Source organism: Euphorbia lathyris, chromosome 2 (assembly GCF_963576675.1).
Source record: "Euphorbia lathyris chromosome 2, ddEupLath1.1, whole genome shotgun sequence".
Classification (NCBI taxonomy): Eukaryota; Viridiplantae; Streptophyta; class Magnoliopsida; order Malpighiales; family Euphorbiaceae; genus Euphorbia; species Euphorbia lathyris.
Genome location: NC_088911.1, coordinates 63270186 through 63290106, shown reverse-complemented (window position 1 = coordinate 63290106; position 19921 = coordinate 63270186). Strand labels below are relative to the sequence as shown.

The 19921-nt window shown below is 34.1% G+C and overlaps 2 protein-coding genes across 2 annotated transcripts; both read right to left on the bottom strand.

Moving 5' to 3' along the window:
- Positions 1 to 239: 239 nt before the first annotated feature.
- On the bottom strand, positions 240 to 2124 carry LOC136218466 (origin of replication complex subunit 6). Its single transcript, XM_066005348.1, has 10 exons — positions 1826 to 2124; positions 1698 to 1744; positions 1520 to 1624; positions 1370 to 1450; positions 1184 to 1295; positions 1040 to 1102; positions 870 to 957; positions 723 to 793; positions 587 to 647; positions 240 to 511 (listed from the first exon to the last, which is right to left on the bottom strand). Exons 1-10 carry the CDS (start codon positions 1943 to 1945, stop codon positions 456 to 458), a joined length of 804 nt encoding a protein of 267 aa, XP_065861420.1. The 5' UTR covers positions 1946 to 2124; the 3' UTR covers positions 240 to 455.
- Positions 2125 to 3655: 1531 nt separating this feature from the next.
- On the bottom strand, positions 3656 to 16448 carry LOC136218465 (uncharacterized). The gene is made up of 9 exons (XM_066005347.1): positions 16298 to 16448; positions 15824 to 15946; positions 15532 to 15729; positions 15175 to 15253; positions 14757 to 14902; positions 13834 to 13947; positions 4610 to 4741; positions 4227 to 4340; positions 3656 to 4140 (listed from the first exon to the last, which is right to left on the bottom strand). The coding sequence occupies exons 1-9, from the start codon at positions 16349 to 16351 to the stop codon at positions 4114 to 4116; spliced, it is 987 nt and encodes a 328-aa protein (XP_065861419.1). The 5' UTR covers positions 16352 to 16448; the 3' UTR covers positions 3656 to 4113.
- Between the last annotated feature and the right edge of the window lie 3473 nt (positions 16449 to 19921).

Genomic DNA, 19921 nt, shown 5'->3' with positions numbered 1-19921 from the left:
CAAAAATAAATCTTGTGGTTACACCTGTTTTCGATTGGCACCTTTGTGGTTTAAAATTTTACAAACTGGTACTTTAAGGTTCATTCCGTTAGCAAACACATGCCAAATTGACTAATGATATTAAAAAAAAAAGTAAAAAGTTAAAGAAAAAAAATTAATTTTATCCTTATATTTAAGGACATCTTGCTTAACTATGAGAACAAAATCTGATTCAATTTTATTATTTACTAACATCATGATCTCTGGTAAGAAAATAAATAATTTCGAACAAATTTAAAATGAAAAAATCCCATATGTTTATATTTGGAAAAAAAACATTTTACAATATAATTTTGATGGCCTGAACAATAAAAGTTAGAGTATGAGTAAGTCCCTCCATAACATAACAAGAAGTATCAGTTGTAGTCAGAATCAAGAAACATAATCCTATGTACAGCTCCAGCTCCAGGGGGCTTTCAACTCTGTAGTATGAGAAAGTCGAGAGTAGATTGGGTGCTACGTTTACAAGGACCTGAGGAAATACACATAACAAGTCAAGTAGTGTCATTTCATTTCATCCAAGAGAAGAGAAGAGAATCAAGCTTACCTTTTGCCTTGCTTTTCTCAACTGAGGACTTGCAATCTTTCTGCTTCTTGCGACTTGAAAGCTACAACATATTTCATATATCAGCTCTCTCTCTCTTTCTTAACTAAAGATTATGAAACAACCAAGTAAGTAGTACCTCTGATCCATCATCAGATAAATAACCACCATCCTCATATTTTCTCTTCTCCGGTAACACATCCAGCAGTTCTGCAACCACAATAATCAATTAATGACATTCAACCTAATATATATATATATATATGTATATAAAAAGAGCTACTACCTCGGTTGCCCTTGATCTCTTTCGGATCCTTCTTTTCCTTTGAAATCCCAAAAACATCATGGCAGATATCCTTCATGGAGGTACAGACCTGTCACACAAGTCCCTCCCAGTTAGTTAGTTCTGTTCTAACTAAAAGCATAAGTTTAATTAAATAAAAGAGATTTTCTTACACTTTTGAATTCAGATTCAGATGTTCCACAAACTTCAATCAGCTTAACCTTGTCTATCTTTAGCTGTGTGAGTGTACAAGAAACATAATAAGCCTAAAACACAAAAACTAGTTTGATTCTTTTTCATTCAATCATTTACTACACCTTATGTCTCTTTGAACACAGATAGAAAGCAACTGCAGTGAACACAGGCCGGCTCAAGTCTGCACTTGCACGCCTTGATGCTCCCAAGGATGCAATAAACCGTTGCTTATACCTGAATGCAAACACAAGCCGACTGAGGCATTTTCACAAACACATACCTAGCAATAAAATGAAAATTAAACTTACATTGATAAACCATTCTTCACCAAAGGAATCAGCCTAACACATCCGAACTGAATCCCTAATTCTCTAATGTCCAGCTTTGTCCTATACCACAAACCCACTCAATTAAGATTCCACAAATCACCCCATTTACATCACAACTTCATTACTCACTTGACACCGAGACTGTTTTGCAGCGAATTGAAGGATCTGCTATAGGCCTTCTCTGACATTCCACTAAGTCTAATAGCACTCTGCCTATCAAATATCGCTTGAAACCTACATTCATCAACCACAACACATAAGCACAAACACAGACCTAATCTTATAATCAAAAGGGGATAACGGATACCTTGTGGCCGCAATTTCTAAGCAGATTATAGCCTTACAAACTTCTCCCTACAAGAAATTTTAAATATTCTTTGGATCATTACAGACAAGCCTGATCAAATTAATTGGAAGATCAAAATAACAACTTACAACTCCGATGATTGAGGACTCGAACTGTACGTCACAGAGGCGCCGGAGCTCTGCTGCTTTTCGGACTATGTGCTTGGAATCTGAAAGACCCAGCTTTTTAGCGATCTCTGAAAGATCCATTTTTTTTTATCGCTTAATGGCCTTATGATTTGATCTTTGTATAACGAAGAAAGGAAAAGAATTTTGTATTGAAATGGAGGCAAAAAGGCGGGATATAAACTGAAGAACGTAGCGGGAAACAGTTCTCTTCCAATTTTTCTTTTATTTTGGCGCGCTCTGCATTTAACTGGAATTTCCCGGCAAGTTTTAGGCGCCAAATCAAAATGTTAACAAAAAGTAAACCATCGTTGAACATGGCATATTCCACTGACTAGGGAATTATTATTATTATTATTATTATTATTATTATTATTATTATTATTATTATTATTATTATTATTATTATTATTATTATTATTACTATTGATTATTGATTTATCAAAGCAAATTCACTAGCAGAGTAATAAAGTTGGTAGGGGTACACGGATGACAACAGTTCTCGCGGCTATCCCGCACTACCTATATCGTGCATAAAATGATATGGAAATGCCCCTTGAGATACCTGGTACCGTTATAAATCCTTTATATATTAAAAAATATTATTATTCTTTAGACGTAAGATGCGATATTCAAATTTTACCATTTTGTTTTTCAACCATTTAGTGAAATCATTATGTTGCTTTATTCTTATTCATCGAGATTCAATTTGTTCAATTGTTAGATTGATGATTTATTAAATTTATACTTTATTAAATTTTTATATATTGATTCTTAGCAGTTAAGGTACCCGTGGATATCCATGAATTACATGAGACAGGTATAGAATGCAAAAAGTATACTTATTAGGGTAATGAGACGGATACGGATAATTAAAAAGTAACCGGATAAGGATTTGAAATTGGCACTACCGCATATACCCTACCTATTGTCATCCCTAATAAGGTACATATCTGAGTGAAATTTGAAACAAGAAACAATTGACTTTTCTTCGTATTCAAAATCCTATCTTTATACTGTTGCCAATTATTACTTTTAAAATAGTATTAGAAAACAAGTGTAATTTTTAGTTGAAACATACAATTTAGGTTCTGTTCTTTATCGCTGAAAAAAATTGAACTGAACTGAATTGAACTGAATGTTACTGAATACTTAACTGAATGTTACCGAACTTAACAACAATGATGATATTAGACTTTAAAATAATTTTGATGATAATATTAGACATTAATAAGCTTATAATAATAATAATAATAATAATAATAACAATAAATAAATAAATATATCATTAAAGATAAAACTAAATTGAATATCAAATAAAAGTTTGACTTGATAAAAGCTCTGCTCGATAAGAACTTATAAAACTAAATAAAAATGAGTCTAATTTAAATTAAAAATACAAATTACATACAAACACAAATTTACATACACTTTAAAGCATATGAAATTAAATATAAATTTTCAAATGAATACAAACTGTTAACTTTTTATTACAACTAAGGGTTAAGGTGCAAAAATACTAATAACGTTTTGGATCCGGGGCAATTTTACCCCTAACGTCTAAAATTGTGCAATTTTACCCCTAACGATGGAAGCCAAAAACAATTTTACCCCTAACGTTGATAAATTGGATAAATTTAAGAAATAATTCATCAAATTATCTTCTCAATTATGAATCTTGTCATCTACACTTCACACATGCGTTATTTTATCAGTAATAAATCACAAACATATGTTGGGATGTGAAAAAAAAATTGTCTTTTATACGAATTAGATAAAAAAAAATTCAAAAAATTATATATAAATAATTATAATTATAATAAATAATAATTATAATTATAATAAATTACAGAAATTAACTAATAAACAACATCATCTTAGCTCATATTGATCCAGTTAAAAACTAACAAAAACATTGGTAAAGTGCTTTCAATACAATAACCACAAACAGGTGATGATCCATTCATAACACAGTTCATCTCTTAACTCCCATCTAAAATAACAATTACACTATTCCTAACAAATCATCCTCATACTTAATGGGTTAGGCTATGCTTACTTTGTTTTTGACAAAGTAAGTCTTACTTTGTTTTTACTACTATTGGATGAACTTACTTTGTTAAAGTCCACCATCATCCAATGGTGAAAAAAAGAAAGTAAGACTTACTTTGTCAAAAACAAAGTAACCATAGAAGACACCCTTTCCCAATGCTTTTCTCGAATCTAAATCTTGTGGTGAATCCCCGTAGGAGCTATGCTTCCCCACTTTCTTGAACCAACTGTAAAAGAAATTAATTTAACCTCAGACTAGAAGAAGATGCTAACACCATACAAATAACAATTTTTATTTTGGAATTTTACATACCAAGGACCCAACTCGCTCGTATGCTTCCATCACTTTAGGATCCTGCTCATCTTCATAACCGACTTGTAGTATTCTAGCTCCATTAACAGACCAAAAGGCTCTTAGACCAGCCTCCTGTGATTGAATCCAAAATATCATAACTTATTTGGCAACACAAAATCAAGTCACAATATGTGCTTAGTAGTTCACCTCTATTTTAGATAACCAATGCAAAATCAGCAAGAATAATAAAACATACCCATATCCCTCCATATATTCTACCATTGTTTTTTACCTCTGTTTTTTCTGCTCTTTTTACATTAGCACATTGAAATATTCTCCTTTTACATGAACTTAATGGATAACATTTCAATAAGAAATCACACAGATGCTAGTAATTTTACCTGCAATGTGATCAAGTATATAGACTCCAGTGCTTGAACACGAATTACAGGGTCATCACACGTTTCTCGATCGATGGAGAGTGCACTACCAAGCTCAAGAGGCATTTTTGACGTGTCTTCTTCACTGTATATCTGGGAAGAGCAAAAACAATATCATAAACTTCTGTAAGCAAGGGATAAGATGTTAGGGAATCAACTGCTTTACTATTCTGTTATTTCTTTAATATTTTTATTCTATTAAAAATTAGGAATCATGTCACGACTATTAAGGGATATCATAGGGAATTATTTAGCTATTAATTTGGAGTTAATTGTCTTATTATTGCTTATTTAGTGGTTATTTCTTATTAGGAGTTTGTTACACAATAACTGTAAAATAGCTCTTCCGTATTGCTATGGTAACTGCTGCCACGTCAGCATAGCTTTTCCCTATTTAGTCTCTTCCTTAGGAACGTGTCGATTATCAGATGAAAATTAATGAAATCTTGCTTTCTCTTTCCTTCTTCCTCTCTTCTCTAAACCCTGCGATTCTCTCTTCTTCTAATCTCTGTTCTTTTCTTTTCTTCTCTTCTTTTCTATCCTTCTCTTCCCTAATTCAATTCTGCCCTAATTACTACTGCTAGAAATTCCTAATCGTTACATTGGTATCAGAGCCGTCTTTCCTCCGGCCATGGAAGATTTTGAACAGCAAATGGAATGTACGGCTGGGGGACGCGGGAGACGCGCAAGAAGCAACAAGAAAATTATGAACAAATCTGCAAATCCTTCTCAAACTTGATTCAATCGATTCCAGAATTTAGAGGAGTTTAAGATCCTTTCTTTGATGAAAAGTCTGAGCAGGCAGATTTCAAATTGCATAGAAAAACTATAGAGATCGTTGACCAGCTGCACCAACATAGCAGACAGCTACTATGGAGATTCTTGAGCTTCAAACGGAGAAGGTAAACAAGAACATACCAACTCTTATTTCATTAACAGGTTGAAACCTGAAAATCAGTTTGATTCAAGTTCATACTCATCCATAGATCTTTTCAAGCAAGCTAACTTTCAGGATATCCCTCCCAATGATGTGATTGAGGCTCCTAAGCCCAATCCTACATTTAGATCTCCCCTTACTCCAAAACAATAGCCTAAAACTAACCATTACTACACCAAAATCTCTGCTGAAATCGGCCCAACACCTGTAACAATTCAGAAACCTAACCCAACCTTTAGATCTCCCATCACCACTCCACTTTGGACCCAAAACACCCCAAACAAATTGAAAATCCTGCCCGAAACTAGTCTACCTCAAGTGGTCCAACAGAAAAACCTTGGCTGTACTCCAAAGAAGATATACATAGTAAACATGGAGGAAGAAGGGAAGGAAGCTGCGGTGATACATAAATTGGAGGAGGAAATATGTACAACTGGCATTCTAAGTACAATTGATAGAAGAATTCCTTCACCTCGGGAGTTGATGCAATGCCATTGAGAGCATTAGTAATTGGTAGTTACTATAATCTATATCATGGTGTTATTGTGTATTACCGGGCAATGGATAGGAGCATAAAATTAATTTTATGGCGAGGGAATTGAAGAATAAAGTTGCAAATGAAGCCAATATGACTTTCTTCATTTATCATGGAGGCACCTGGAGAAAAGACCCTATTGAATTGGCAAATTTTGATGTAGCTCTTGTAGCATATGCTATAGCAACTAAGGAAGTAACAAAGCAACAAATAGTTAAAGCAACAAATAGTAGATAAGGATAAGTATGCATTGTCTTATGGATTTTCAATTAATAATAAGATGGAGAAGAAGACATCATCTAATAGTAAGAAGAAAGGTCAGTAGGGAATAGATGTTTTCTCAATTGATTATGATAGTGGTCTGTTTCCTAGGGTGGCCTGGTTTAGGAAGATGTTAGATGAAAACCATGGCGAATATGATGCAATTGGTGCTGATTTTCAGCCTCTCCATGTGGTGGGGTTTTGTGCTCTTGAACAAATGTTGTCACCAACAACTGACAATGGACTTAGTGCTACTATTATAATGGAGCCGATGATTACAGTTGGAAAAGCAGTCCTTCAATTACATTAGGAGCACGAACTAGTTGTTGATAGTGTATGCTGGTTACTCATGTCTTCCCTTGACATGGAAGGATTTCCCATTTTCATAATGAAGGTAGAGATAGCAATTTTGAAATGTTTGGATGTTCCATCAAAGGCTGCATTTTGGCTTACCGGAAATTAATGAAACCTTGCTTTCTCTTTCCTTCTTCCTCTCTTCTTCTAATCTCTGTTCTTCTCTTTTCTTCTCTTCTTTTCTATCCTTCTCTTCCCTAATTACTACTACCAGAAATTCCTAATCGTTACAAATCAGCTTTATTCCTTAAGAGTTGAGAGTCTGTATTGTTTCTGTATTTCCTATTTATGATTTGCTTTCCTAGTTGGATTCTATTTTAGTGCCATATTTAGTTCTTAATATAGGACTGCTTGTAACTCTTGTTTAAAGGCAATTGCTGTTCAATAAAAGCAAGCAATTTTCCAACAAATTAATCCTTGAAATCATGGAATTCTCACTCAACATGCTCCAAACAATTCAGAGAGGTCCTAACTGTTTCAGCAAGAAAGGCGCGGAAAGGAAGACTTCTAAGATTCTTTCTAGAAGATTAAACGGTACAAGGTCCTGTAACAAGATCCCAAACCTGTGTTCATAACAACTTGGTATTGGAGCCTGATGTTATGGGAGACCAATGTACCCTGCAACAGCAACTGGATTGGAAGCCTTCATGGCAACTTATAAACAAGATAACGAATGGGAGAAACCTGAGCACGAAAGAGAAAGGGCTGAAAGAGCTGCCAATGATGCAAGGCAGCAAGATATGGAAGCGCAGCTGGAAGAACTGCCCCCCATGCTATCGACAGCCACACCAATGATGTTGGGTCCCAAGATTGCAAGACAGAAAGAATAATCGTAATACTGGTATAGAGGGAGAAAGGAAGGACAATCAGCTTGGTATTGGGAGAGAAAGGAAGGATAATCGACCTAATGAAGGAGGCCCTCATGTTCCAAGATACTCCAAATTAGTTTTTGCAAAATATATGGTATGTCAGACCGCTTGAGATGGTTGATTAGTTTTGAGCATTTCTTTCGCCATCAACGAACAGCCCTAGAAGATAAAGTGATTTGCCTCTTGCGTCTTTCCACTTGGAGGGAGATGCCCAACTATGGTTCATAAAGCTGGAACAAGATCGACCCAATCTATCATGCAAAGGTTTCAAAACTTATTGCCACTTGAGGTTCGGCGTATCAGAAGTAATAAATTAGGAGAGCTAACAAAACTGAGGCAGACAGGAACTGTGGAAGAATAGCAAAGGCAATTTGAACAACACCCTGCAAGAGCAAGTTCGCTCACTCCTGAACAAGTAGAAATATTTATTAGTGAGCTGAAGAAATCAATAGCTGTGGAGGTGGAAATTCAACATCCAACTGATTTGACTAGTGCTATGAGTCTTGCAATGTTGTATGAATGATGAACTGGCTGTTTCTGGAAAAACCAACTAGAACCACATTGAACAATCACAAATCAGTATGCTAAATCTCCTTTTATCAAAAGCAAGCAATTTTCGAACAAATTAATTCTTGACATCGTGGAGTTCTCTATAACTGTTTCAGCAAGATAGGTAAGTGAAGGAAATAACCACTAAATAATCAGAGATTGTGGAGTTCTATCCTAACTGTTTCAGCAAGATAGATAAGTGAAGGAAGACTTCTAAACATTCTTTCCTAGAAGATTATAGGGTACAAGGTCCCGCAACAAGATCCCAAACCCATGTTCATAACATAAGAGAGATGAACAGTTGTAAAGAAATCCAACAGGCTGAACCAAAGCAAAATGATCAGCCAGATGTGCCTACCAAAACAACGGATATCTTCACTCCAACTCTTAGGAGGTCTGAAAGGGTTTCACATCCTCCGGATAGATATGGTTTAATTACTGACCATGAACAAGAGTTATTTGTTTTTGGTAGTACTGACCATCCTGATTGATTCAATGTATAAGAATGAAGTTTGGGAACTTGTTACCCCACCTGAAGGAATAGTTCCTATAGGTTGTAAGTGGGTATTCAAACGCAAACTGAATTCTGAAGGAATTGTGGATACTTATAAAGCAAGGCTTGTGGCGAAAGGTTATCGCCAACCGGAGGGAATTGATTTTGAAGAAACATTCTCTCATGTAGCTATGTTTAAAAGTATTCGAATTATCTTATCTATTGCAACACACTTTGATTTTGAGATTTGGCAAATGGATGTTAAAACTGCATTTCTCAATGGATTTCTTGATAAAGAAATCTACATGGAACAACCGAAGGGTTTTATATCCAAGGAAAGTTCTCAAGTGTGTAAGCTTAAGAGATCCATTTATGGACTTGAGCAAGCTTCAAGGAGTTGGAATAAGAGATTTGATGAAGCCATACACGGTTATGAGTTTATCAAAAATCTTGCCATGTGTTTACAAGGTTAGTGGGAGAGCTATCACTTTCCTTGTCTTGTATGTTGATGATATTCTGTTAATTGGAAATGACATTGGTATGTTAACTAATGTTAAGGTCTGGTTATTCTCTACCTTCTCTATGAAAGATTTGGGAGAAACCGCCTATATTCTTGGAATTAAGCTTTACAGAAATAGAGCTAAAAGAATATTAGGGTTATCTCAAAAACTCTATTTGGAGAAAATTCTAAAGAGATTTAGAATGGAAGACTCCAAAAGAGGATTGATACCTGTTAGACATGGTTTGCAACTCTCCACGGAGCAATCACCTAAAACTCTAGCGGAGAGAGCAGAAATGGCCAAGATTCCTTATGCTTCTGCTATAGGAAGTCTAATGTATGCTATGTTGTGTATAAGGCCATATGTTGCATTTGCTGTTAGTCTAACAAGCAGATATCAATCAAATCCAGGTATGGCTCACTGGATTGCTGATAAGGCTATCTTTAAGTACTTGAGAAGAACTAAAGATATGATCTTAACATATGGAGGAGGTGATATGTTAATTGAAGGCTTTACAAATTTTAGCTTTCAATTAGATAAGGAGAAATTTATATCAACTTCTGGATATGTGTTTACATGTAATGGAGCTGCAGTTGTTTGGAAGAGTTCTAAACAAGATACTGTAGCTGATTCCACTACTGAGGCTGAATATATTGCTGCCTCAAGTGCCGCTAAAGAAGCAGTGTGGTTGAAGAACTTTATCACCGAACTTGGTGTGGTTCCTTCCATTGTTAGTCCAATCCCTTTGTATTGTGATAACAATGAAGCGATTGCACAATCAAAGGAACCAAGGTCTCACAAGAACTTCAAACACGTGCTTAGGCGGTATCACTTAATCAGAGAGATTGTTGGACGAGGAGATATTTCGGTGCAGAAAATATCATCAGCTGATAATCCAGCCGATCCATTTACAAAGAGATAACATTATTAAGAGTTAATAATAATGAGATATATTTCTTTGGTGAAATAATAATCTTAAATGTTCATAGTCGGTGGATAATGAATTGGACACTCATCTATCCTTAAACTATCACCTCTATTTATTTTCTCGATTAGTATGAGATATTAATCGAAAACAGAAAATCTCATTCTGTTTGATATGTTGATATCAGAATAAATATGTGGACATTCGAAGAGACGAATGGTTCGAACTGTGACGTTAGATAATAATTGTACAAAGGTTTACTCCTAGTCAACATAATTATTATCTAGGTCATAATAGTGTATATAGTCCTTTAACTTGAGGAAACTTAGTTGTTCTAACGCAAGTAATTATAGTTTGTTCCTGCTTTGTACTGGGATCTTAATTCCGGTAATCCGGCAGTGAATCGCTACAGTTAGTTGTGTAGTGTAACAAGAGTTTGCTAATAGAGGATTCATTACTCTAAGTAAATAGAGATAAATCCTAAGATAGTTATTGATTGGTTTTTTGATGGAATGAGTTCCTAGCCAGGACAATAAGACTCATCTTATGAGATAAGTATCAAGGAATGATTCCTTGATGTGAGTCTTATTTTATCAAAGACTTAATCAATATTTCTTAGTATCTTGACGATTAGAGCTTGGCACTTTGTGGCTCTAGTCAAGATCGGGATTTTTTAATGAAAGGACTTTAGTGCATGGAAATTATGATCGATGGTTCATAATTAGTTTAATTATAAGTTTATTTCAAGTAACTTCATTCTTTAATTGGGACGTCATGGAGCAGTGTGTTAGCTGGAGAACATGACCTTTAGAGGACTATAAGTAAATATAAGTTAAGCTTATATAGGATACACTTATAGTACAAGGAATTAGATTCCTGATATACTTACTAAGAGTTAATACTATGCCTCTAATGCTAGTTAAAGATGAACCTAGAAAGTCACACACTTATAAGTTGTCTGTATCAAGCTTTAGTTAAATTGATTAATTAAAAGTGTTTTACTTAATTAATTAACACAATTGAATATGTCAATAGGATTGACAAAACATTCTAACACTGTTTGATATTCAATTGAAAGAAGGAATTTATAAATAATTATTCTTGCTCAATTTAAGTTGATGGCTTTTTCCAAATACAATAGTCAAGTGTTGACTGTTGGAATTAAGGAGATAATAGTAATTAATTAAGTTGTTAATTAATTATTATTATATATATATAATAATAAGATTTATTATTATTAATATTTAATATTAATTATTATTATATTTAATATTATTATTATATTTAATATTATTATTATATATAATTTAAAATTAAGTTACATGCACTAGGTGTGTATGGATTGAATTCTTCAATCCATACATTGATTAGTTTTTGTTCTGTACAAAAACTTTGAAAAAAAAACTTAATTATAGATATTGAATTTTGGTTATCATCAATCTTTGAGCAAGATTAATCAATTTCTTCGAGACTTGATCTAATCGACTTAGTGGACTGACTAGAGGTTTCACCACTAGAGATGCTTTAATACCCGATTAGAATCTACAAAAGGCATTTTTCCAATTTCGTAGTATAAATATCAATTTGATTATTGAAGAATTTAATGATCATGGTTAAGGATTTGATGTCAAACATCGGATGTTTGCCAGTTTAATCAAAGTGATTGGATCACACTGATTGTTTGTTTAGGAAATTTTTTGAAATTCATTTCCTAAATACCAACATGCTTCCGCTTCAAATCCTTCATAAATAACTTAAGCAATCTGAGCCCTGGACAATCCTCCCATCCAGAGTGATTGTCCATGTCTCCCTACTTCTGTCGCCGCTAAACTTACACTCCAAATATTCCTGTCTTACTTCGGCTCAACTTAAAGCCTCTAGATTCCAAAGTTTGTCTCCATAGTTCCAACTTCCTCTCCACGCCTTCTTCCGTCTCATCAACCAACACAATATCATCTGCAAACAACATGCACCATGGTATAATGTCTTGAAGTGAACTCGTTAATTCATCCATAACGACGCAAAAAGAAATGGGCTAAGTGCGGAACCTTGACGCACTCCAATCGTAATAGGGAACTCTTCAATCTTCCCAACACTGGTACGTACACTCGTACACGCTCCCTCATATATGTCCTTTATGATGTCAATATATTTCCTGGAAATGTCTTTCCTTATTAAGGCCCACCAAAGTACTTCCTTTTGGTACCTTATCATATGCCTTCTCCAAGTCGATGAAAACCATATGCAAATATTTCTTCTTATTTCGATAGTTAATTGTCTCATTAGATGGATGGCTTCCATAGATGATCTTCCCGGCATAAAGCCAAATTGGTTTTCCGAGATCTTCACCCTCTTCCTTAGCCTTTGTTCGATCACTCGCTCAAAGTTTCATAGTGTGACTCATGAGTTTGATTCCTCGATAGTTGGCACAATCTTGGACATCGTCTTTGTTCTTATACAGAGGGATTAGGGTACTTTTCCTCCATTCCGATGACATCTTATTGCTTCTCCAAATCTTGTTGAAGAAAGTCAGGGATGTCATCATGTCCTACTGCTTTCTTCGATCTCATCTTTTTTAATACCATTTTGACTTCACCCTGTTGAATTCTCCGCACGCAGTCACGGTTTATCATATCGTGAGGGATACTTATATCTCCAACATCTTGTCCGCGATCTCCATTAAATAACAAATTACAAGTCAACCTACATGTAGCTTTCAAGCATTCATGAAAGCAGAACCCGAGGAATTGGAGAGCTTGAGATGCCTTAATAAAGCAGGCTGTTACGTCCCTGAGCTTTGGATCGAGTATGGATTCTTGAACCTTAAAGTAGAAATTTTGGAGCTTACTAGAGAGACCCCGGGACCTCTGGAGCTCTTTTATGACAGAACTCCTGACCTCTATGGTCAAATAATACTCGGCCTTATTCACACTAAATTATCTTTTGAAAGGATTACATAGGAAATGAAAAATTGCAGAATACTAACTAAACATAAACTCTAGCATAAAATCCTACATAACACAAATTCTAAAAATACAAATAACTAGTCAAACTTTTGCCACATGTGCGTAAATAGTAAAAGCAACTATAGGAAAACAAACTCCTAAAAAGAAAGAGAACTCTAGGAATTCTAAACCAACTGCTACTACTGTCCCTAAAGCAATCGAGTTATGATTAAGCTACTACTTTTACAATTAGTTAATTGGAACTAAATGTTGGTCACAGGAAGTCTTGGATAAATGGTGGATAAGAGGAAAATGATATTATCTGTAGGGGTAAATTAAAGAGAACACAGAAATAACTGTTGTTAAACTATAATCATTCCGTTAGACATGGTAAGTTTAATTCGTAATTCCTCCAAATGGAAACTAATTGAGTGTGAAAATGCCAGGTGGCCTAAAATCCTTATACCCCCAGTTTATGGTTAGGGAGAATATATATTTGTTTTGTGGTTGACTGATAGAATAAGCTTTGAGTTAAGGCCTTAATTTCTTGCAGCTGTTCTTGGCATTAAGCTCATCTTTTATGGTAAACTTTCTTATCTCATTTGTACTTTGCAGAATTTCACTTTTGTCTTTTTCTTCTTTCTTTTTTTTTTTTGTTGGGGGTAGGGGGCTTAAATGCCCCCTACTACCAACTGATTAAATTTAGTTACCTGTGGTTAAATGTCACACTCTGCAGTATAAACATTATTGCATGTTTTAAACAAATGACATTTTGAGAATATGGGAAAATAGAGGAAAAGCAAGGTGAAATGATTACCTTGTTGCCTGCAACAGGCAGAAGTAGAGCTGGCCAAAGAAACTCAGATATCAAAAGCAAATCTTGTAGCTGATTCTCAGCTTCAAAACAGCAGTTTCGAATTGTTCCATAAACCTGTTATAAGAATGCAATTCATTATCTAAATGATTTGCTTTAAATCTTCATTTCCAATATTCAGATAGGCAATGGGTAGTTCAAGCTTGACTTAGATTTGCTTTAAATATTCATTTCCAGTATTCAGATAGGCAACAAGATTTTCTTGCACATATAGCCCAAGGTATAGATCATATTCTTTCTTCTTTTTTAAGGGGGGGGAATAGTGTTGAGCCTGGCCTTTTAAGTTGGCCTGAATAAAATATTTTCTAGGGATTTCTAACAATTAAAACTTAAAAGCACATGTAAAGTAGAAAACGCATTCAATATGAAGTGCAGGTTTCAGCGACTGCGCACAAACTGCATATGTTACACTTTTTTTTTTTTTGTGTAAATATAGGCCTAACTCACCCTAAATGGTAACTCAAAGGAGGACGATTGTCTCACATAAACAATGAACCATATGGCTCTCTAACTAATCAATGTGGGATACTTAACACACCCACCTTACACCCAAATCAATTTAGAGCATGAAGCAAAGATCCATGGTTGACCCAGCACTAAAGTACAAGGTTCTAATACCATGTAAATATAAATCTAAGTCACCCCAAAAGGTACCTCAAAAGGGGACCATTGTCTCAGATATAAAAGGAGTCGTGTGGCTCACAAATTAAGCAATACGGGATACTTGACATTCTTAATGAAACAAGTTCTATTTATGTTTGGCTGAAACATTAGTTCTCTTCACACATAGTCATAGATAAACCCACCATGTATTCAAGAGAGTATTCTAAACAAGTTAAAACTCTAAATGATTAACTTATGCATACCCCTTTTTTTCGCAATGGGCTACGTGAGTCAAACTGTCTGACAATCTGCTTTAGCAAACCTCGTTTAGGATCCAGTAACATTTTCCTGCCAGCTTCTTTCTGTGATATATTTACAAGAATGGAACCAACATGATCAAATGGATCATCTGGAAAATGAGTAGCACCAATTATTAGACCAAAGTTATGGAAAACATAAACTCGAAAAGCCACATAACACAATTTTGAAGGACAAACAAGTTAATCTTGAAATAAACATAACAATTTTTGAAAGACAATATACTACTCATTTTCTAATGCCATAAGCTAGCTATCAGATATGACCAAAAGGTAATTTGGAAGGTCAAATACTGATATTTCATAGAGAAAACAACATAATTAATAAGGAAGTAAACTCATGCAGAAAATAAGCAAATCAAACCTTTAGTTTCGCTGGACGATTGACAGAATGATCTCACAAGCTTCATAACAAACAGTCCATGCATCTTCTCATCACCAGTCTAGCAAAGTGGGAAAATTCTCATCAGTAATTAGTATCTTTGCATAGTAACATGTAGGACATAGGAAAACAAAGTTACTTTCCCAAAATGGAAGGATTGAAACAAAACATGAAGTTGCTAATAGAAAATATTAATAAAATAACAATAATAATAATAATAAATGCTTCTGATAAATGATAAATGATTAAACTTTAGATAGGGCTTATAAACACGTGAACAAGCATATAGACACAACACAAAGAGCATGGATAACAATGGTATGAAGCAGCAGAAATCACCTGAAGCAAGGAAGAAATACCAGCATCCAACTGAGTGAGATTAACAAGGAGCATCACAAGCAATCGAGTAATGCTAGAGTCTGGCTTGTACAATTGATCCATTGCCATTTTAACCATCCCTATCTCAGCCATTTTTGAAGCTAAATTTGAGTTCTGTGAGAGATTCACCAAAGCTTCTGCTGCAGACTCAGAAACCTCCTAATGTTTGATCAATTTGGTGAAGTTCAGAATAATCATTGGAATATAACACAACATCGAGAATGGATTTAAATTTATGTGTTATATAGATCACCTTTGTTTGGCTCAGAAGTCGCAATAATGAGGCAATCAATTTATTAGCATATTTAGCAAGAGAAAGTAACCCATCTTGGGACCCAGTTAAGTCGCGAACAATATCCACAGCTGCCTTCTGCACCTAGATCCATTAAAATTCAGGTCACCACGAAAACAATCTCATAATGAATCCTTTAAAAAAAAAAAAAAGCATAAGCAATATAAAGTTTATCCAAGGAGGAAAACAAGAGAGAGATGAAGTATGCGAAGCATAATCACAACAAACTTTTGAGGAAATAAACATTAAAATAAAGAGAACTATAAGCAATAAAATGAAATGGGTATTGGGTAAAATAGACTCAAGCTAGGAAATCAAAATAGACCGCAGATATAAGTATAAATTTTTAAAAACCAATTGGATATCTAAGTATGTTGTCCATCTGTATCATCTACAAGCAAACAGGTTTTGAGCAAAGAATAAAAACGAACTTACTGGCAGGGATGGAGAACACAGAAACTCTACCAATTCTTCAAGCTCTGTCGCCATTGCTGCTGCCTTCAAGGCTTTAGCAACTTGCAACAAGATACTTATAGACCACAAAGCTCCGCGTGTCTGCCTTCCACGACAAGTCGTTCGCTTTTAAATGGCAATTTAACTCCTTTTTTATTTTACTTTTTCTTGTTTGGACGGGGGTGATTGAAAGTAAGGTAGGATAAGTAAGGATAATCTTGTTCCTTTTGAGTTATAATTAAGGGGAAGAGTAAGTGATGGTAAGTGAGTCTAAGTTTTAGACAATTTTGTATACACCCAAATCGGAGGGAAGAAAAGGTAATTGAATTTTTTTTTCCAAAACTGTCCTTATCCTTTTTATTTACTTCTTTACTAATAATTTTTTGCAAATATTTTGGTGAAAATAAAGAAATTACCATGTCAATTTTGTATTATTCCAAATTAATAAATAATCATTATTCCTCTGTTTTATATTATAGGTCTTTCTAGAGAGTTGCATAGAAATTCAAAATATTAGAAAAAAAGAATTTGTTACCTCTTATTTATTGATTCCATTATTTATAATAAGTCCATTATTTTATTTAATCTCCATAAGCTCACGTTATGAAACAAAAAAATATCTAGAAAGACATATAATATGAAACGAATGGAGTATATTTTATTAAAAACTGTTTTTAAATATTTTATTAAAAACTATTTTTAAATATTATAGTTTAAGTATAATTATATGTATTGTCTTTTCTGTCCAAATGAAAAATTTTAATCTCTTATTGCTTTTCACTCTAAAAAAATAGTCTTCATTGAAATTTAAACGGAAAATTATTTCTTTTTGTGCAATATTACATTACATAGTTATTTTTTTTTTCATTTCTGGATGAATGATAATTAACCACGTTAATATAAATCTACAATAGCCTTGGATGAATGATAATTAACCTTAGCTTGACAAATTGATGCGATTGATGAGGCCTTTTGCATCAACCTCTATAACTAGTTGTTTGAAACCTCTCTCATGGGAAGATTCTAAATCAAAGCTTCCATTCCCAACTGAAATTGGCCTACATCTTGACAGTATAATATAACTAATCTATTGGCATCCTGAATTACAAACCCCAATCCACCCTTTCATGTCAAAAGGTCTGAATTACAAACCCTAGTCCACCCTTTCATGTCAAAAGGTCTAGTGCCACTTCGCAATTGATGTTGGCATGTGGTGGTTTCTAGCAGTCAGATTCTTCAACCTCGCAATCTACCTGCTTTAAGCTTGGAAGTAGCAATTTCCGCTCATTAACAAAAGTTATTACTTGCTCTGAGTTTCTGGTTCAACAATGGCGTTTGCCCATGGACCTGCAAGTTTCTATGGTACCAAATATACCAGCAAACACAAGCAAAGTGTAGAAATTCTGGGAGAAATCATTTTATGAGCAATATACATGGTGGTACTAAAGAAAGACTTAAAAGTTTACTTTCATGCCATTATGAATTTTATATTTATTCTCTTACGAAGTGAACAACCTTTTAAATAAATTACAAAAATAAGGATTAAACACATTACTCACATATTTATCCCTCTTCGGAAAAAAGAGAATCCAAGTCGTTAGAATAAAAAATAGATAGCAAGAAAAAGACACATGAGACTAATGAGCAATCCAACCATGTCTATAAAACCATGATTTTACAAAGGAGAAAGAAAAATTGATCTAATTGGGCATTAGAAAAATAGGTTAAAAAGAAAATGTGAAACCTTCTTTGAATAAAGCTAACTAATTTATTTTATCACAAAACTGTGGAAGGTTATATAAACAAAAAATGTCCATTCATATGTCTCCAAATGGTGATAAAGATAGATTTAAAAATAGAAATAAAAAAGGCCAATGTATTGACTACAATTGGAGGTGGATACTAACTTGGCCCAACTCGCTACTACTTGAAGCAAATTATAATCCATAACCTCGAAGAAGATTATACCTTTCCAACCAGTTTCTTGTTTCTCTCGTGCAACACAATCCTATGTTTTATAGTTTACGAAACACATCAGCTTCTAGTTCCTTACAACTATTTTTACTTGATGCTCATAAGAAATTTATTTGGTCATTTCACTCTATTTCATGGAAAGTGCATTCAAACATGTTAGTATCAAACTTATAATTTGTGTTAGCAAGTTCCACGTACAACTAAGAGAAACAACTCCTGCAATTTGGAAGAGAAAAAAATCAAGAAATTAAAATCCAACAATTGAGAAAACCCCATAATGAAATAAAGATATAAGAAAATGAGTTTGCAGAGAAGGTTGCAGCTAAAAGATATGTTAAAGGTCGATTCCAGCCCATCTTCCAGCAGCTGCGACAGCAAAAAGTTGGAAGGCCAATGTTATCGGCGGCTACGTGTAACTTATTCCTGATGACCAATAAAACTTATTCCTGATTAACTTGCCATATCTATATGAAACTTTGTAATTATAACTAACTAAACAACATTTAAAGATGTCTATTGCTTACAAATGATATAAATTTATGAACCAAATCTTTAAAAAAAACAGGAAAACAATTAAAAGTAGAATCAGAACCAGAAGAAGAACTAAACCAGAAATACAAGAACATATGAAGAGAATTTCAAAGAAAGCAAATGAAATGAGCTAACCTTGGAAAATCACCATGAGGGACACCCGAGTACTCACACCCTGTAAAAAAAACAACTCTATAAGAGACGAAAAAACCCCCAAATAAGAAAAAAGATTAAATAGAATAAAGGAATAAGGTTTTTTTAGATCATTACATAAGAAAAGAAAAACCTGGGTTGTTGAGAACTGGAAGAAGGAGGAGGGAGGGCAAATTTGATTTCATCGAAAGGAGTGTTCTCATCAATGTCATCTCTCCTTCCATGAGTTTCTATGTGATGATGATTGCTGATTGCTGCACTTAATTGCTTGGTCTCTGCAGTTTAATCGTTGAAATAGCAATAACAACGAATCATAATCTAAATTACATATCTGACTTCTTAGCATTTGTTTGGGAGTTTGGAGGTTAATGGAAGTGAGAGTTAAAGGAGGTAATGGAAAGGGAAGGGAAGTAATGGAAAGAAAAGTTAAAAAATAAACTTGTTTGGGAGTTTATAGGATGTAAATGAGGTTAAATGTTTAACTTTGTTTGGGAGTTTAAATCTGGAGGGGAATGAAGGTTAAATTTAATGTACAGAGACAAGAAATTTTAAAAAAGTTTACGTTATTCCCATTAACCCCCAATTTGGAGGTTAGAATTTGGAGGTTAGAGGAAGTAAAGATTTAACCCCATTAACCTCCATTTACTCTCAAAAAATAACTTCCAAACAAGGTTAACTTAATACTTAACCTTCCATTTACTCCCATTAACCTCCTCCCAAACAAGGGCTTAAATTCGTATCTATACTATACCAACCTTTTCTGATGCGTTTGAATCAACGCCTCAATCTTTTTTTTGGCTCGATCAAACACATTTTATGTTATTGACAGGAGTGTATTCACTAACTTCATTCTTCTTATGAAAATGAAATCTCTCTCTGTTTAATACATGGTTGAATCTCCTCGTTCACCCTCTCTATTAAATCCAACGCTTTCACATTTTCATCTGC

Bases quoted from the DNA above. Each gene is read 5' to 3' on its own strand.
- LOC136218466 (XM_066005348.1), bottom strand. From the start codon at position 1,945: ATGGATCTTTCAGAGATCGCTAAAAAGCTGGGTCTTTCAGATTCCAAG. The intron at 1,296-1,369 runs GTAAGTTTAATT...GTTTGCATTCAG, and splicing joins GTGAAGAATGGTTTATCAAT to GTATAAGCAACGGTTTATTG. The intron at 958-1,039 runs GTAAGAAAATCT...CTTGTGTGACAG, and splicing joins CTGAATCTGAATTCAAAAGT to GTCTGTACCTCCATGAAGGA.
- LOC136218465 (XM_066005347.1), bottom strand. From the start codon at position 16,351: ATGGCGACAGAGCTTGAAGAATTGGTAGAGTTTCTGTGTTCTCCATCC. The intron at 13,948-14,756 runs GTATGCATAAGT...TTCTTATAACAG, and splicing joins GCCCATTGCGAAAAAAAGGG to GTTTATGGAACAATTCGAAA. The intron at 4,141-4,226 runs GTATGTAAAATT...TTTCTTTTACAG, and splicing joins ACGAGCGAGTTGGGTCCTTG to TTGGTTCAAGAAAGTGGGGA.